Below are 20,542 nucleotides of genomic sequence, written 5' to 3'. Positions count from 1 at the left end.
GGGAAGGAAGGGGTGGAAATTAGATCCAATGATTAACGCAGGGCGACTCGAGAGAAAATTGTACCCGGTCGAACGGGACACAGAGTGTTGCCGTGCGGCGGGTGGGATGGGGCGAAAACAATCGGATTACCGGAAAGTTTTCCAAACTCTCTGTGTACAATTCTCTCTTTATATATATATTTATATATTATGTGTATGTATATATGTACACTTGGAGACAAGCGAATTTATTATTCACATTGCGGAGACTGCACCGCGGCGGCGAAGGGGAGGGTGTAGTTATATTCGTTAACGAGGTACGATTCATAATAATTTTAAGTTAATAAGTCGAGTGCCCGATGAACCGTGTAAAACTGCGATTCTAAATTTCCCAATTGAACTATATACATTATACAGTCTTTCGCCCGAAAAAAATATACATTTATGATGTTTATATATACGTGTATTGTGCATAATATAATATATTATAGATCTAAATTATAAAATCGCACGCTGAAAATTATGAGCAAAAAAATGGTTGTTGTTGTTGTTGTTGTTTTTTTTTCTTTTTTAATTTTGTTTTAAATGAATTATTATCCTTTACTTATAAATACGCCCAAGTTGCATTAAATAAATATTTTTTAATATCGTTTGGTTTAATTATTATATAACAACCTATTCAAACAAAGTTTTACGATAATAATTTTTCTTAGCTCGTAAATCATTATTATTTGTATACACAATCTTTACACACAAATTTTTTTTAACAATACTTGTTTTAATCACCGACACTTGTTTTCTACATTATTAAAAGGTTTTACGCTTGTTTATTATTTAAATTTGTTTCAGTGTTACTCAAACTGGTTTTACGCGTACTTTTAAATAATTAGACAAAACGTTAATTGATTCTTAAAATATATAATAAACCACGTGGCACACATGTAACGTGTGATAAAATGTTTCAAATAATTTTTTTTTTGTCAAATTGAAATAAAATACGCATCGCTTAAATAAGATCAAAACATTCTACAAACTGTTACTGGAGGCTGAGTTTGAATTAAACCAACTCCCACTAGCCGCGTACTAACGTATAAACGTAATTCTAGCAAGTTCTGCAAAGGAACGCGTTATTGGATTAAAAGGGTAAGACAAGAGCGGATCGAGGCTCATGAATTGTTAATTGGCCAGTGAAAATAATTGAATTATTTCATCGGGGAATGAAAATAATTTTGAGTTCGATTAATGTTTTCCTCAGAATCGAAAATTCATGTGGAAAAACTAAAAATGGTATACCTATATACATCCGTTATTATTGTCGGCGTCATTTATTTTGTCCGCAAAGCGAATTAGCCACAAAACGCCGAGATTTCAAATTAGTTATTTTAAAATAACCAGAATATAGTAGCGAGGGGGTCGGTTAATTCGATTCCCGTTATAGTTATTAAATATAAGTATTTACCAATCAACGAAAAGGAGATTTGTTTTTTTTTTTTTTTGGGAAGAGGCCAAAATGGTTATACTACTCGGGAAAAGGACCAATAAAACGAGGTGAGTTATCACTTTGTTATATAATGAGAGTGATACGGTGGGGCGGTGGATGGCGGCACGGCCGAGTGGAAATCGTTTACTTTTAATCTCGGCAGAACAACACGCAGTTCGGGCCGTAAATTGAAATCGCTATAATTGCGATTTTAATGCAAAGTTGTGCGCGCGTTATATTCTTATTTTATTCTTTACTGCCGTTCATATCCCCGGTGCTATATATATATATATATAAGAAATCGAGTGTACATAAATAAAAAAATATGTATATATATATAAGAGGAACCAACGTGTAGCTTATATTATGAAATTTATGTACTCGTGTCTTGTGCTTATTACATTTTATTACGTCGTCGTCGCCGTTGTACACACACACACACACACACACACATATTCTAGTATAATACTCATACACCGCCAGTGTAGGAAAATAAAGTAAAGTGGATAGAAAAATCGTATTCTCCCTTCAATGTCCTTCTCCTGTGCCGCACCTTTACCAAGCACGCGTGACCGTCTCCTATTCGACTAAACTCGCACACGATTCCGTCGGTTCTTTTTTTTTTTTTTGCTGAATAATATATTATATATTAAGCTCGCCACGCCGTAGTAGCAAATTCAATGGGCCGTATGTGGCGGAAGTAGAAATAAACCCACGTGGGTCGTATCCGCGATATAATTTCTTATACACAAATGAATATTATACTATATAATATATATGTATATCGTAGTCTACTAAACCCACCGCCGCCGAGCGGCAATCTCTGGACAAATTATTCCATAACATCTGCACAAAAGAATCCCTACGACGTATAATATACGAATGAATTATTCCGACACAGCACAAAATACAACCTCAATAACATGTAAATGCGCGCATATATGGGGTTTTTCGAACGGCGCAACGTAAAAGACCGAGGGAGATGGTAGGCGAAAAAAAAATTCACAAAGGCCAGTCGAGCGTCGGACAATGTTTTATTCACGAGATGACGTTGACAAAATCTCGACTACGAAACCTCCCTGCTAGCGCGCACGATGATGGTCATGCCTATATCACCTACCTGCCTGCCTGTCCTAACCTACTATAAACCGACTATATCATTACATAATAATATGTTAGCACACCGTTTAATCGTAAAATGTTATTACTCGTGCGTCGTGCATAATATGAAACCGGCTGCCGTTTGACGTAGGCTACTTTTCCGTGAAAATATTCGTCCACGAGAAAGCAGCTGCAGCTCGTCGTCAAAGTGAAAATCCATTAAGACTAGACTAAAGGCTAATATTTTAAACGCCAAAGTTGTGATCAACACAAAATATTCTTAAAAAGTAAAACAGTAGCTCGAATACGGTATTATATTGTATAGAATCGTGTGATGTCGTGTCTTTTGGCGTCGGTTAAAATGTGCTATAGAGTTTAGACTCTTGTATAACATTACAATAGACAAAACAAAAAAAAACACATAAATAATTCAAAATAAAAATAGGGGTGTTGTGCGAGTATATATATATTGGATATAATACCAATTATTGTCTATATCGATGAATGTAATGATTTTAATTTAATAATTTTAACAAATTAATGTAGGTTACAAGAAAATTATGATAAAATTATAAAAACATTTGAAGTTCGCATTTAATATTTAAATGTTAATTTTTACATTTAAGTAAAAAATAATCGGCGAAGGTAAAAAAGTTTTTGTTATTGCCTGTGGGGTGCTCAGGCACCGAGAACATTTTTCATAAATAGGCCACTGCTGTATGCCTGTGTACAGCATTCTTTCAAATGCTCAGCCACCCCACTCGGCTGAACTTATCGTTCAAGTATATTATGCGTCCATGGATTATAAAAAAAACCGCATCTACTACATGACTACTGACGTTTGAATAATAGTAATAATAATAATAATTATTATTATTATATTTATATTGTTTTAGGTACAACTAATAATAATTATTATATCGTATTTGGTTTGCAATCCGTAACGGCAAGCTTTGCACGGGGATGCGAGTTTTCAGTGTATACACAACGATTCAAACCGTATAATAATACATATACCTACATTAAGTTTTTGGCGGGATTTGGTCGTGAAAATAATGGACTCGGGCGGTGGTTTCAAGGCACTTTATTATTAAGTAAGACGCACACGGAGCAGTCTAAAAAGGGGTAGGTAAAGGGTAGGGGACCAGTACATATATGGCACGAGATAGGGTTAGCGCCGCGTTGGAGGTAATCAAAGAACGTTTCGCCTTACTGGCGGAGGAGAGCCGCGAGTTTGATGTGCAAATAAACCACCGACAAACGCAAACTTACACACACTCGCGCACACAGGTGCACCTACACTTATAACCGGGTATCAACCAGCAGCAGCAGCAGTAGTTGTACAAGCTCGCTTAGCACACCCGAAATGAACATAATAATATCGCCGGGAGACGGATTAGACGAGTGAAAAAACAACCTAAAACGTGAGGAAAACAATGCCGGACGTGTTAAGCGCGCGTTTGACAATCCTACGTGTTTCGTTATAACATTACAACAAATTATTATTATTATCACTACACTTTCGTCTGGTGGATTGCCGGCTAGGCGTATAGTTTAGGTACGTCAAATATAATATATATACGTGCATGTAGCGGTGGTAACCTCCAGGCGAACTAAACGATCCGGCCGTGAACGGATAATGAACCGGAATGTAACAATATAATAATAATACTATGTCGATAATCACGAGCGGCGTTCACATCGAGCTACAACATAACCGTGTTGTTATGGTGTCCTGTCGTCTCGGTCGTCCTCGGTTTTGGATAATGGAATTTTTTTTTTATCAGCGACCATAATATTAAATTGTCGATTGCATTTTCCACTATTTTCTCAATCTTTTTTTTCTTTCTCAATATCTCTACCACCACCGCAGCTTTATTATATAGTTGGACGTGATAATGGTCGCTTCAGATCTGTCCGCAAGATACGTCTTCGCCGCCGATGTAACCTCAGACGTTTTGCCTGAAACTTTTCAGTACAAAAAAACCGTATAATAATATAGCTAAGCCATTGCGTATAAATTCTAGTCAAGAATTTACTCTCTGCAATGACATAAAATATAAACTCTATTAAAACACAATAGGTGTAAGGTTAGCGACTACGATATATATTACCTATATAGTATATATATTATATAGGGTATGTTTAGATATACTAAATTTTTCAAGTGTCGGAAACCGAGACTCGAGAATTAAATCCCAACTGTCGGATCTACTATCGGATTATATATTTATGACTTCTAAAATGTAAGATCTATTTAATTAAATTTAAAAAAATTTAATTAAAAAATAACATTTTTATTTTTCGAAAAATGTATAATAATCAACTTTGAAGAATAAATTAGATTATTCATTTTTAATCTGGAAAAATAAAATCACTTGATATAAATAATTTGAAATGAATTTCCATAACAATATTTAATATCGCATTTTATGGTGCTAAAAAATTTAAAAACTATTGTTCTAAAAAATCAATTGTTTGTACAATTATAACACAATCATCATTAAAGTATAAAAATAATATAACTTAAGGGTTAACTATCTATTATATTATAAATCATTTTTGATAGAATAAAATACATTTTCATTCCAAAGTTATAATGGAAAACTAAATAGAAATTGCGAGAAAAAATAAATGTTTGGTACGAACACGATTGGGATGTGTTAAAACAATACAACATTACATAACAGATTAATCGTATAAAATTGAGTTAATACATGGGTATTGCAGCAGTAGTCGAGTTTTTATACGTGATGTATTGCGCAAATTTAAACTTTAAACCTAACTGTATTAACAATCCCAAGCCAGATTAAAATATAGACTATCATTGGCTGAAAACAACAACACGTACTATATGGATTGATTTATGGGAGTTTTTTTAATGCCAGAATAAAGATACATTTTTATACGATAAAAATCGTAATTTATGTTATTGTTATCATTATAATTTATTTTTACACAGTTTGTTTACCAGATTAGTAGATTTCTAATAAAAAATGAATTTAATTAGATTAGCTATAGTTTAGAAATTATTATTTTACATTAGAATACGACTTGTACAGTAATTTTTCCTATTTGAAACGGACAAAAATGTATTCGATAATAATATAAAAACATTAATTTTATTTAAAAAAAAAAATTGTTTTCAATACCTTAGAATTCTATTTATATAATAATATATATTTTTTTTGTAGAGCATATAGGTACAAGATATACGAAGTGTTCAATTAAGTGAAATACCATAAATTCGAGGCATACGTTAATTCATCATCGTCAATTCATCGCAGTATCAATTTATTGGTGAGGCAATATATTACGCGGTTAATATAACGTAAAATGTTTGGTGAAAATAAATATTTACATAGTAATTTACTTACATGCCGCAAAGTAAAAATGATTAATAGCTTATTTCAATTATTATTGTATTACAATCTTACTAATAACTAAAAAATCATAATTTTTTTTTCGTATTGTAAATATTGAAACTATTATAGATAGCTTGCAGACTTCAAAATCATTTACAGAATCATACATTTTTAGGTATTATATAAATATTTTATCATTTTTTTATTCACTCTAATAATGGTGCTCATATTATAGATATTATGTATTTATTTGAACTTTATATTTATTGAATATTCTAAGATATTATCGAGAATAATATGGTTTTTATTTATAATGTTTACGGCGTTAAGCAACATTTCTGAGATAGAAATATAATATTACGTATTAAGTTTAGAAACTATGTATTCAACTACACATATAATGATTATGTGTAATCCTGTGATTATACTTTCTTAGTCTCAGACTTATATATAATCCATTAAGAAGGTCAATATAGAAACTATATTATATAGAATACTGACCTGACTTTCGATTGGGTCTTATCTAAATATACAGTAACTTTGTATAAATCTGACAAAGAAAGATGAACCATTATTGATCGTATAAGTTTAATGTCGAGGAAATATTAAGTAAAAAAATGAATGAAAAGTTGTTCAATCTATTAAAAAACTCTTTTTCGTTCTCCATTTAAAAATAATATAATATACATAATAACTATACAATATAATATATTTACATAAGATTTAATGTTTTCTTTTTATTGAGCATAGACTTAAATATTATCTAATTTTTGTTGTATATTTTAACACACAAATCTGATAATGTAAAAGAAACTTCTTAAAAAGTAAAGAATAAGTAAGATAAGTTGTTTAAGGGGAAAAAATGTGAATATATTTTTGTAACAAGTTATTCTTTGCGAAGTTTAAAAATAATACAATTTTCTTCAAACACAAATGGGCTCATGGAGGAACTTGAGACCGACGACTACGATGAAATTGAAATCTAAAATTGAATTTCAACACATTGGTTGTAAAAAAAATATATATATATAATCAAAAGAATACCTACTCGTAGATAGGGAAAGTAGTGTTTTTGTCATCTTGTGTATATTTTATGTAACTTTATTATAAATTTTATTTCAATATATTATTATTGTTGAAAGCCAAACATATTTGTATTTGGATTGAACTATGTACATTTTAAAGTTCTATTATTTTAATATTTTAAATTTTAAAAAAAGAACGTAATATTACAGTTATATATATATTATATTATGAAATTCTATCAATAGTTTTATAAATACAGTAAAGGCACGAATTAAATTAAAATCGATGCGCATACAATCAATTTACCTGTGCTTAATCGTTATAAAAATCAATTTAATATGTTAAAATTTAATTTATATATGACATTTATTTACGATCGATTAAAGGTGGACGTTGACACTATAGAACTATTATAGCCGCACACTAACAAATATAGGAGGATAGTAATTTATAGAGTATATAAGTGTCGCACTACAGCAGGATATTTACATCCGTCGAAATCAAATAAAAAACGTCCGTTTTAAATGGGATTATCGTAATTAAATGTGTGATTTTATTTTAAAAAATCGACGATAAAATATTGCAATATATTATTATGCGTGTGCCGCCCGAGGGGAGAAACGGCCGAGACTTATTATTACTATTACTCGATATTATTGTTATTTTCACTTCGGGACGGGATTCGTTGTGCGATAGGAGGGACGACCAAGACCGCCACCCCTCCAACGCCGCGGAGGCTGCCGAATGTTTTTCCATAATATTCGTGGCGACCGGACGAGACGTCGGCTTAAATCCTGCACAGTGTATCGCCCTAATATATAACATGTATAATGTATATAATATATAATACGGTATATATATATACGGTGCACCTACTTAAGGGGTGGAGGAAGTGGGGATATATCAGTTTAATAAGCTATTCGTTTAATTTACGGCTGACGGTAATACGCCGATAGTATATACATTAATATATATATATATATATATAGATTATATGAGTTTTTTTTCGCTGGAGGTGGTGGGTGTCATTCTGGTGCAAATATCCCGTCGTAAAATATCCGAAGGGAAGGCCGCGAGCACGGCGACACTGCACCGATCAGGGACGACAATAATTACAATAAAAGCTCTGCGGCCTTATATTTATCGTGGATTGCCCCGCAATAAAATTTTATTTACTATACCGCACGACGACCGCGGCGGTTATAGAGCGGCACAACAAATCGGGTGTACAGGGGAAAAAAAATATATATATACGTCATTATACATACACACTGTTTATAAATAAATACTGCCCTGGCTATTAGTGGGCATGTTTCAATTTGTCCGGTCCAATAATCGTCGTTGCGGGGTATATGGTATACTGCACGTTTGAAGGGGTTTGGTTAATGATTTTTGCGGCTTTAATAACGGTTTGCAAAATATAATAACCTACAGTGGTGACCGTCGCGGCGCAGTAGTCGTACTCGTGCACACAGTTTTGAATGAAAAATAGTGCAATTTATATCGAGGGGTGGTCGAATGCTGTGTGACAGGGGGTGCGGGGGCGAAGATGACCGACGCGCGGCAGCTCGGTTTTATCGGCCAAATGACACTTTATGGGTAACTAAATAACAATTAAACGTTTTATTACTACGCTAAATTCTAGGTGTATATTATTATTATTATGTGCGTCATTACTGTGATAATATATTACGCGGGACACGACGCGATAGCCGCGAAACGTTATCGCAAACGTGACTGAACAAACCTAATTCGAGGATAAAAATCAAACGCGTTTCCTTAGAAGAAACGGTTTAAGGAACTACCACGCTAGAACAACATGATTCGACGACGACGGTTCACGCACCATATTTACCTATATTTCAATTTATGTGTTCAAGTCGCGTTTTTAAATTTTGTTTTGATTTTTTTTTTTCAAACGACTTCATAAAATTTATCTTTTTGTTTGAAATGAAAATATAAACATAGCAATATTTCACTGTCTAGACGTTTATTTGACATTGAATAAAATGGTTTGGTTCACTAACATATTACATATTTTGCAGTACATATGTAGATTACTGTGTATTCGTTTTGGTATAATTTATAATTACACATTTAAATAATAATATTTTAAAAAATATCTCAAAAATACGCAATGTTCAATTACACTGCTATAGAGAATAATGACATTTAAATTTATTTATTTTCCCCATTTCATTAAACAAAACCAGTAAATTATATTCACTTATAAAGCCACATTACTAAGAACGTTATTATTATAAATAGTTTATAGAATAAATACTTATACTTAAATACATAATATATCTTTTAGAATCTAAATTTCAGATTAAAATGTTTGAAAGTTAATAACATTTGTAGTAATTTTACTATAAAAACGTACAAACAAATTATATTGTACATTAATATATGTATTAATTTATTATTGCTTTAGATTTTGAGCGAAGCATTAAAATTTGAATACAAATATTGTATCATAGGTCGATAGATGTACTTAATTGTCCAAGATTCACAATATTTTGAATGAAAATCTTGAAAATGTTAAAGAAACTTAGTTAAGTTAACTAACTTAATGAATTTTTCATACAAAGAAATTATTTGTTTAACAAATACGATAAAACAATTAAATTATATACAAAGTGGACAAATAAGCTTAGGTAGATATAATATTATTGTTGTAATACTATAATAATATTTATTACAATTGGTTTGTGTTCTGGATGAAATTCAAAATAAGATTTTTTATTTCCATTTAAAAATACAAATTAAAATTAAATGATCTATACAACTGAAATGAAACTGGAATCATATGCCAAATAATTAAATGGTATTTGTGTTTATTTCAAATCATACGGTTTTTGTATACAATTAATTTTAATAACGGCCTACTGTTGAAATATAAACGCCTCGTTTGGTGTGCCAAAATAGGCGTAATAATTTCGAAAAAAAAAATGATACACTGATCAGTGCATTGTGTTATTTAGTTTGTTAAATTAATTTCGTGACGGTAATAAAATATGACATGGTGAGTGACCAATAAAGAGACTTGTGAAGTCATGACAATTTGTAATAGGACGATTTGTGTAAATCTGTACACGCGAAAACGAAATTCACAATGGATTTAAATGATCGGGTAAAATCGAGAGAATTATACGAATGTGTGTGCAATAATTAACAATAGGTACTTGTCGAATAAATCAAAATAAAATACGAATCAATAAAATATTTGGTGTAGGTATGACGTTTTTTTTTTTTTTATTATTCATAGATCGTTCACGACACACAAAACTGACACACGGATTTTCCGCGTACAGAAGAAAATCTTTATCGAAACACGCAAACACGGTATACACGACTATTATACGGTATACACTGTACATATATTGTGTAAGTACGTGTAAATCTAATTCAGCGGAAAGAAAAAAATCATCTTCCTCGCGCCGCCTGACGACGACGAACCACGCCATCGGAAATAATTAATTATATTATCTCGGGCCACGTGAAAAACCGAACGGATCCAAGAACGTGCGAGACGTGTTATACTCGTATACGCGGTATATACATATAGGTACACGTTCAGTGTGTGGTATAATAATATGAGGTTATTCTGGAGCTAATGGGGCACGTATAACTGTCAGGACGGTTGCCGTTGATAAATTGTCGTACACGTCGTGGAAATTGTAGGTCGCGAAAAAAGACCCCACCGCGTTTTGGGGACTCGGCCGCGTTCGGGGGATGTGTGGAAGATAATAATAATATAATATACATACCTACTACCTATATATATATAATGATATGCATGTATATATATATAAATATAAATGTGAGATGCAGAAGGAATCGGTCGTATCGTGTGTATTATTATTGCATCGTAAAGGATTTTTTTTTATCAAGGGATCGTCGTAATTGGCGGAGATGGAAATGCAATGCGATTGAAGACGAAAAAAAATATCGCAAAGATCGAACAGAAACGGTCGATTTTTACCCCCAAGTTCTCGCCACCCCTTACACGCGTGCGCGCGTATTATATTATTCTTCTAGATATTATATAATATTATGTACATGGACATATAGCCGCCAAGAGGGCGACGGAGATACGAGAGAAACGATGCAGCTGCAGCTGCAGTGGCGTTAACAGACCAATAAACGGTTTTAGGACGAGGTCCAAATAACTCTTAATTTAATATAATAACATCTCGGAGTCCGCAAATAGTGCATGGTGGAGGGGAGGTAGTCAGGCGGTTGGCCAGGGGGGCTGCCGGGGTCGGTGGTATTTGGCGCGTGTAAGGAGGGTATAGCGGGGTCTTTAAGGGATTTCGATATCATAGTGGCGGCTGAATATATCGGGTCGTTTAATGATAGGCCGGCGGAGAGGTTATTTCGCTTATCAGTATGCGAATCTCTTTTTCCGTCGGCGCCGTTTCGCGGACGTTTTCGACTCCATCCAGACCAATAAAAATAGCCCCCCGTTCCCGCCAAAAACAAAAAAGAAAAACGACGACGACGATCCGCATATACGACATATCATTATATATACTCACTTTACGACGTTTGGTTCCTATATGTTTTTACGACGAAAAAGACGTCACGTTATTGCATTGGATTGACCAATACATTCCGAAATAATATATCCAGTACCAGATCAGTTTTATCCTCCTTCTGCCCTACACCGTCGTCACTGTGGCTATGAAATCGATTTCATTAGATTTGATTAAATACGTCGACAAAACGTGAACATCCAGCTACGTCATGTTATTATTATCATTGTACGATTTAATTATTATTTTTATGTTATTCGATATTGGTCATTCAAACGAGTTACAATCAATGTGAACGAAATCGTTATTAAATAAAGAAAAAAACACGATGAATATTATTTAATATGAATTACATGATTTATCGTTTGAAAAATGAGAAAAACCTCATACAAGTTTAATTCATCGATATTTCGAAAACCAATTGTTTTAAACTTAACATTGCAGTATCTTTGTGGTTATATACCACCGCACATTATTCAGCTTCGTATAGTTATTTATATTTTATACATTTTTAATAAATATTACGTTTTTTACTTTGACCAATGGGACCAGACACGAACATTATTAATTAAAAAAAAAATCATAAAAACATAGAGACAAAACCTTTCTACTCATTATAAAAGATAGAACACAAATATTAATTAGATTCGTTAATACTGCAGCGAAAGTATAATAATTATAAGTAATATAATCATAAGAATGAAATCAAAAAAAGTACCATAAAAAGTGCTTAATATTTTTTTCCTCGTCTACTTGTGCTAAATCTATACGTTATAATACCGTATTCAAGCTGATAAATCTGAAAGGGATGATAGAAGAGTATACTAACCTTCTCATTACTGTTTTTGAAATTTATCTTCTGGTAAAACTAATTTGCAACAAGTCTCGTTTCCTTTTTATTTTTCATCTCCATTCACTCTTGTACACCGTAGATTTTCATTTACTCGGCCGCAGCTTATTTCCCGACATAACGGTTCATTTAGTCTTTGACGAAAGATCGAATGAGTCGAGGTATGGCCTGCAGTGACGGTTACGGGGTGGGTGGGGGAGACACTCTTATTCGCAATAATAATAATAATAATAATAATAATAATAATTTGAGAGAGTAGTGAAAAATATAATACATATAAAACACCAGAGCTTGAAATTAAAGTTCTCGTGACTAACGAAGTCAACCATGTATATATGCATTCTAAATTATGTCTATCAATTGTTTTTAAAAAGGTAAAAGTATGAATGTGACGCCAGCGGCCTCTCTCTCATCATTAATGGGTAAGTTAAATAGAACCCCAAGTCTGTTGATTTCTATCGTATTGCAAAGAATATTATCCATTGGTCTAATTCGATACAAAAAAAAATTGTTCTATATACGATATTTTTTCTTTATGGTTTTTTTTTTGCCCCACTGGTCGTTGGCGAAACAATATCACTGTCTACCAGAAAACTTGTTACGAGTGTCTCATTAAAAGAAATTGTTCCGCGTTACTAATGAACCCTTTACAGACACTCTATATGCGTAAAAAAACACATACAAAAAGGTTTATAACGGTTGGGTGGGTTTTCTCTCAGCTGGGACAATTTGGCTCACGGTCGGGAGTCGTCATTAAATTGGTCAAATTTGATTTTCACACGTTATCCTGCGCACCGTGTGTTTGGAAAAAATTTAATTTGCAGACAAAAACATGTAGTAAGAATAGGTGTAATGAAATCATAATTATTATGAATTTTGTTTGGGTCCCGTAAAGCTGAATTCGTATTCAAAACTATTATTCGTTGTTCTCTTTCATGAAATGCCTATACAATTATGATGCACCTACCTATTGCATTTATGATGGTTATTATAGACATAGGTACATTCATCTGTTAATTGATTGTTTTCAGTCTCTGGAGCGGTTACAGTTTTTTCCACACATGACCATAATATTATTATTGCTTTGTATTACTATAAAATAAATCTATAAGATAACTATGTAAATCATTTTTTTTTTTATAACTTATATTCGGGAATTAATGTAATTGTATTTATATAAATGTAAACGATTATGTACAACGGGGTTTGGAGGTATAGGTTACCTGGTACTAGTATTATTGTCGTCATGAAATAAATAAGCTTAAGGTATAATATTCGGTCACATAACGATATTTTTATTTTTTTTTATTAAAAAGTTTCATTCAACAGTAATTTCCCGAAAACGATTTACTTATGCACTATGGTTTACTCTCGAAATTTTGCATGAATTATTAGTGTGGCCGAAATATATTTCTCTAGAAAGTAAAAAAAAAATGCGTTCACTTGGTGGTAGCAAAAGTTTACAATTTTTGGTTTTAAATGCAATTAATGAAGGTACGAGTACATGTTCAAATTTAGTTTGTCATATTTCGCAAAGTGTAATGCGGTAAACTTCTTTAGACCGTTTCAAGTATTCGCGCACCTAACACGTATGCATGCGACGAACAAGTTTCTTTCGCTTGGGGCACCCTCCCCCCCAACGCTTAACTCTCATTTGTACCATTCGACAAAACTTCGTTAGGGGAAATCAGCAAATCGTCGACCGTGTTTTTGGCAACGAGACGACTGAGAGATTCGGCATAGTTACTTAAAACGAATTCTTGTACGGAAAGTACTTATACCTCGATGACGAATCTCCTTCTATTAAAACATTCCAAACGTAAAATGATTCGGATTCAACTTTAAATTACGTTATACGACCCGTGGTTTTAATACGTTTTCAGATGAAACTTTTGTACAACATATTAAATTAAAATATTTCAATATCGTTTTTATTTAAAATATTTTTAAGTCACCAATCAGTAGAAAATAAAAATGAAAAAAAAAGACTGCGAATAACCGCGATAGTTCCCACCCCATTTCTAGTCTAGTGTAATATAATATTATTTCGTACGCTCCATTTATGATTATTGTGATTAAATTATTTATACTGGTATATTGTTCGAAAATAACATAGTAATATCATACAAGTATATAATTATAGCTGTTGATTTTTTTTTTATTCGGATTCCGGAGATTGCTATTAGTTTCATTAATAGTAAAAATTATAATTAACATTTGAATACTACAAGTTAATATCGTAAGATTTTTTGAACAAAAATAGGTATTGTTAAATACACAATGGGAACACGATAAAATGTTTGCACAAAGGGCTCGGACTAATGGTACAGTGTTTAATAATAATAACAATAATTTCTACTTTATTCAAATGCCAATATAATAATATGAATGTTAAAAATTCACCCTCCGGATTATATTCCACTTATGTACAGTGTGCACCGTGCAGTGTATCATGGGGGACGGACCCGGACATTGCACGTCAACGACAACGGTCCGGATAAATTTTCACTATAAATTTGTAAGCCCCCGTTGATAACATAAAATTATTTTTATTTTTTTTCAATTCCTATATTATTATCAATAAATTGTCATAAAATTTGAAATACACATTATTTATATAGACGATCGGCGAACGGTAATTACGTCATGTCACTATTATAGCTATAATATTATTTGTAATCATATTAATTATTTTATTCCGGTTCCGGATACAGAATATTACTCGCGGTTTTCTGTGTTTGGACTAGAAAAGCGCCATTGGACACTGTACCTATATGAAGGATGGAGGGTGGAAAAAAAGTTTTCATTTTCCGCAAACTGTTTTCTATCGGACGAATTACGGAGAGGAGCTCGACTCTAATGTCATTGCTGTTCGGTGTGCGCATATATATATATACATGGGTACGGGAATGATGGACACGGTATATATAGCTAGGTCGTTACATTATATCATTACGGTGGCGAGGCGGATAGAAGCCACATAGGTTTAAATGTTTAAAGACGTATTGGCCGTTTTATGGATTTTCGGTACCTAACATTCCTGAACCAACCAACATTATAGCGTCCGTAATTCTAAAAGGGTTGACCACATAAAATATTGCTGTGTGTACCCATCAAAGTATCAGCGTAGTATTGGGATCATTACGTACCTACATTGCTGCTGCTGGCCATAAGTTATTATTTTAATTACGATTTATGGTGCAGGTTCGGTGCGATGCGACGACCTCGGGGGATTTAAACTTGTTTAGAAAAATATACGAGTACGGTACAGTAACATTGTTTTTTTTTCACCTTCGGTGTACTGTACGAATTTAATTCAATAAAAGTTCAAAATAAATGGCCTCAGGTGAGTGAAAAGTCGGGTTTTCTCTTTATCATATTTTCAGTTTTTTTTTTAACATTTACATTATATGTGTATAATATATATGTACATTTTTTTTATAATATGTATAATGTAATATTAATAACGATAAATGAGACCAGTGCAGCTTTTGAAATTTATGACCTTTGACCCTTTCACCGTACATGCGCGTATAAATACTGAAATTTTCATCTCCCACTTCTCGCCACCGCCATATTCTCCAAACGAGGTTAAACAGGACTTGTGATTTATGCCTAGCAATTACATGCGGTCAAAGGCTCACCGGGCCTGGGAATGCAATTAGGTTGCACCGTTGATGTACGACCGAAGCGAGAATTTTGAAGATTTTAATTTGCCACAATTGCTTCACCGTGTAAATGAGAGCGCCGTTAATTTCGGGATGTTCTTTCAACTTGAAATTAGTTCGAAACGCCGAGAACAACTCCTCGTCCTCCTCGCCCCAGAGGCTCCCTATTACTTGTTATTCACCGTCTCCTTGTCAGGCATTTTTTTTAACTGAAAAGTTATTAGCATTAATAACTCTTTAAATATCCCCTCAGGTAAATAAATAATTTCCTTAAAACAATTCCCAACGAAAAGCAATGAGGATATTAAAACAAAAACGGATATTAAGACTACTCTATAGGTACTACCTATACTTTTTTTTAATTATAAAAATATATTTCTAAAATTTGAACCGTATAACAAATAAATAAAAAAAAGGAAGTTTAATTGAAATAATTTGACAAGAAAATGGCATTCGTTTTTTGTACAACGTGCATTCGTTGGTTACAATACAATTAAATGTATACGAGTAAGGTACCTACAATTATAGTTCTATATACATATAAAACACATCATATATATTATATTATGTCAGTCTGAATTCAGTTCTATAGTTTCTTTATTCCGATATTCGTTTCAGAAAATAATATCGGGCTCATGATATACCATTCATAATAATAGCTGTTTATTTTACATTTTACTAGGAATCATAATATAAATAATGTTTCTTATACTTTTAAAATGTATACATTTCTTTGTAAAAAAAAAACAATAAACATTGTACCTATATTATATAGTATTATAATAATACTAGGTAAATAGCGCGGAATGTGATCCAAATAATGACCTCAGGCGCTGCTTATTTGTCAATTTGAAAAAAAAACCCAAACCATAAAATATATTTTATAAAAAGATTTGAGGCTAAAATACACTATACATAGAAGAATGTTTGAAGGTGTGTACTAGCTGGTAGTATAAACTAAATGTTTAGGTACCATAAGTAGACGTAACAAACTTCATATAATTACGTAGGTATATATAGAGGTATATTCGATACATACCAGTATATTTATGGCTTTCTATTTAATTATGAGCTTATTTTGTATATTAAAACTAATACCTTCGGTTATATATTATAAACATGTTATAATATAACCCTAAACATTTCCTCTTTAAGTTTTAATCAACTTGGACCCATAAAACGGTATTAACATGATATTGTGTTGGGAAATTAATATTATAAATTAGTAGGTACTAGGTAGGTAAGTACTCAATATTCGGTATAAATAAGTTGCAACGGTTTTTAAGATCTTGAAACTTGAAAGTATTAAGGCACTTGATATTTTGGATATTATGATACTATTACCTAAAAAAATCTTATCTGTTGTAGTAATTTGGCAAAGATCGAAAATTTAATTTATTAATGTTATTAGATTATTTGCAATACATTAATCTTTGTAGTGTACTTTAAGTACCCATGTTTATCATTAATTTAACAATTCCAAATAGTTTTAATAGTTTTGAGTGAAAAACACTCAGAATAATTGTATTACAATCGTTTTTGCGTATCGAACAAAAGTGTTTAACGCTTAAGACATTCTAAAGTTCAAGTTTTTTATTTGGCCAATACTGTATTCAGATATTAGCGCAGGATAAGTGATATTATAGAGGTGTCCGTATAAATAAGACGTATCTATAGGTATTTGTTAAATGTCATTGATTTGAAAGCGTTTTAACTATATTGAAACACAAATTCGGCTAAATGTAGATGATCCAAAAGCTTTTATATCACGCTATATAGATATGTAATTATATGTAACGTGTTGTTCGAAAGCGTTTTAAGTATAGTTTATGAAGTAATAGTATATACATATTATATTTAAGGTACCTAAGTACATATACTTTTTGCGTCAGTTAGACGAGAGCATGTTGTAAGGGTGGTTGAAATTACGTTCCTTAGTAAGGGCGCTTATTTCAAATTATTTTAATCTAGTGATAAATTATCAATGTAAAAATAGTTAGGTCATTACTTATGAACGTTAAGGAATAATTAACAGTTTGTACGTACCTTGCAGCTGGAGTGGCTGATGTTGCTCAGGTTCAGCCGGTACACGTGATCCCTGAAAACCAAATCAACCAACGTTATATATTATTAATTAATTAACGAAGTACGAACGGATGAACGTTCAAGAAGGGCGGGATCACTAAGGTGATTAGTACTGTAATAGACAAGGGCCTGTCACTATTTAGACGATCGAAAAGTTTTCGGCCCCGCAGTGAACTGTCAGGAGGCAGAACGCGCGTGGATGTATACCACCGACTTCCGTATATGTGTGCGCGCGGACTTTGGAGTATTGACCGGGTATGGGCGAGGGGCTGACGGAGAAATGATTAAACTTTAGAATTAATTTAGGATCAGAATTTATGTATACATTATATTATATACATAATACAATAATATGTACACGCCAATCCCAGAGAGAATGCAATTGAACATGTGCCGCCGAGAGCTAATTACGGCGTATATTCGGAATGTTTGTTTGGCATAACGCACTACGCACACACGTCACGAGCAAGATGACGATAATAATTATAATAATAATAATATGATAATGCCAAAAAGAGACGGACGTTTGGCGTATCAAATAGTTAAGTTTTGTCGAAATACGTATATACTATACAGGTATGTGGAAAATGACGTTCTCGACAGTATTGTATAATGTTTATTGTTATGATTGTATTATCGTCTAGGGTGTCAACGAAACGAAGACGACGGTGAACGATAATAATAATAATATACTCGCAATGTGCTTATTCCGCGTGAAGGTTCGTCACGTCGAGTCGACATTTGCAATAACTTGGCATGTATATACGACAATAAACGTGGTTAGATATTGGATAGGTATATCCTATATACCTATAGGGAATAGCGGGGAATTATGTATTTTATTTTTTGTTTTTTGACCAAAACCATCTCATTCGGTTAATCAAAACATTTTTTTTTTATGTATTCAATAAAAAGTTAATCACATTTTTAATTTGTTGCCATTTTTATAATACTATGTTTGACTATTATTGTGTAGATACTGGTATTTATATTATGTTCTGTGCATTGATATTATGTTTAGTACACATTATAGGCTATATCTAGTTAATATGAATGATAAAAGCTGCGCAAAACTAATTAAAACATTGCCGGTAGAGTGTGGTCGTGCAAGTGTGTTTGCCTATTTGAGCGTAAAAAAAATTTTAATCCTATACCTATAAAATTCAACTAAACCTCCGCATGTGTTCGTATATTATACTTTCGGTGCCCTTGGGTAGTTTCTCGTCTCGGGAAATACGATCGGTATTATAAAACTTATGTTTCAGGCAAATATATCGCACGCGCTAAGAACCGTAAACCGCAGACGCTGTGCACAACACGATTATCGTGTTCCCGAATACATTAAAATAAAAGGCCGAAACGGTATTATATAATACCCACACCCTTCCGTAGAAGGGATGTTCGCGGTGTCCCAAGTACGGTGGATAATGATCATAGATGTTCGCGGTGGCCAAAGAATGGTGGATAATAATATTACTGTCGTGCCAGATCCACACACCATAGGTCGAACTGTTGTCGAACGTGTTAAAAAATGTTTCTTACTACTCGGCGAACAATGCTTTGAAAACAAAATATTATGTTCTACAGCGGTGTTCATTGGACGTACCTACACAAAAGATCTCCCGCCCCATTAATTGGCAACTTGATAGTTTCCCGCTAGTACTATTTATTTTCATGTTATAGTACGGTGCACCTATTGCCTATATGTTGGGCTATATCGCGAAGTGAACGTGAGTATTTGCTACTTTTTCTGAATATAAGCCCCAGATCAAACTATCGAGACGATTTTACATTTCCGTCACTGATCAACTTGCAATATTATTGTGGTCCACCGATTATTGTATGAATTACGTATATTATACTACAATAGTAACGGTAGTAATATTCAGAATGCTTCATAAGACATCTGAAGGATCTGGTATGATTAGTTATTATTAATGTAACTATATAATTTTTTTAAGCGAAAATAGACATTATCTGTTTAAAATTGTTTTTTTCTGAAATTGTAAACAAAATACTTGTTGTACCTAGATACAAAAAATAAAAAGAATGGTCTTATAACGTACCATATATTTGAAAATATAAAACACTACCTACTAATTAGTTTAATAAATTTACGAAATAGTAAAAAAAATTACTTAACACCATAAATGGCTGCATCAATTGTTATATAATAAAAATAACTTATTAATATAATATAACATCAAGATAGAATAAATGTGAACTTAATAAAGTTAGAAAAAATAATGTTAGTTTCTCATCAGTTTATCCATGTGTATTTTTTAAATAGTAGCACTGCAGCGCAGGTTCATTCATTCTACAATTATAATATAAAAATATCAAACATATTCAATAAATACAATTTGTAACTATACAACATAAAAATATACAATAATAATAAACAAATGCAGGTTCAAAATCGTTTATTAAACTTGATAATTGGCTTTAAA

General features: G+C 32.4%; 1 protein-coding gene across 4 annotated transcripts in view; it reads right to left on the bottom strand.

The window, feature by feature from the left end:
• LOC132941481 (semaphorin-2A-like) overlaps positions 1 to 20,542 on the bottom strand; it is a 383,061-nt gene that overhangs the window by 42,092 nt on the left and 320,427 nt on the right. For all 4 annotated transcript variants that reach the window (XM_061009566.1, XM_061009567.1, XM_061009564.1 and 1 more), the window contains one exon: positions 18,054 to 18,105. In XM_061009566.1, the coding sequence (XP_060865549.1) occupies positions 18,054 to 18,105 (52 nt within the window). The remainder of the gene's footprint in view (positions 1 to 18,053; positions 18,106 to 20,542) is intronic.

Source organism: Metopolophium dirhodum, chromosome 3, assembly GCF_019925205.1.
Source record: "Metopolophium dirhodum isolate CAU chromosome 3, ASM1992520v1, whole genome shotgun sequence".
In the NCBI taxonomy this organism is placed as follows: Eukaryota; Metazoa; Arthropoda; class Insecta; order Hemiptera; family Aphididae; genus Metopolophium; species Metopolophium dirhodum.
The sequence above is the reverse complement of the archived record's forward strand: the minus strand, read 5'-3'. Positions and strand labels throughout refer to the sequence as shown.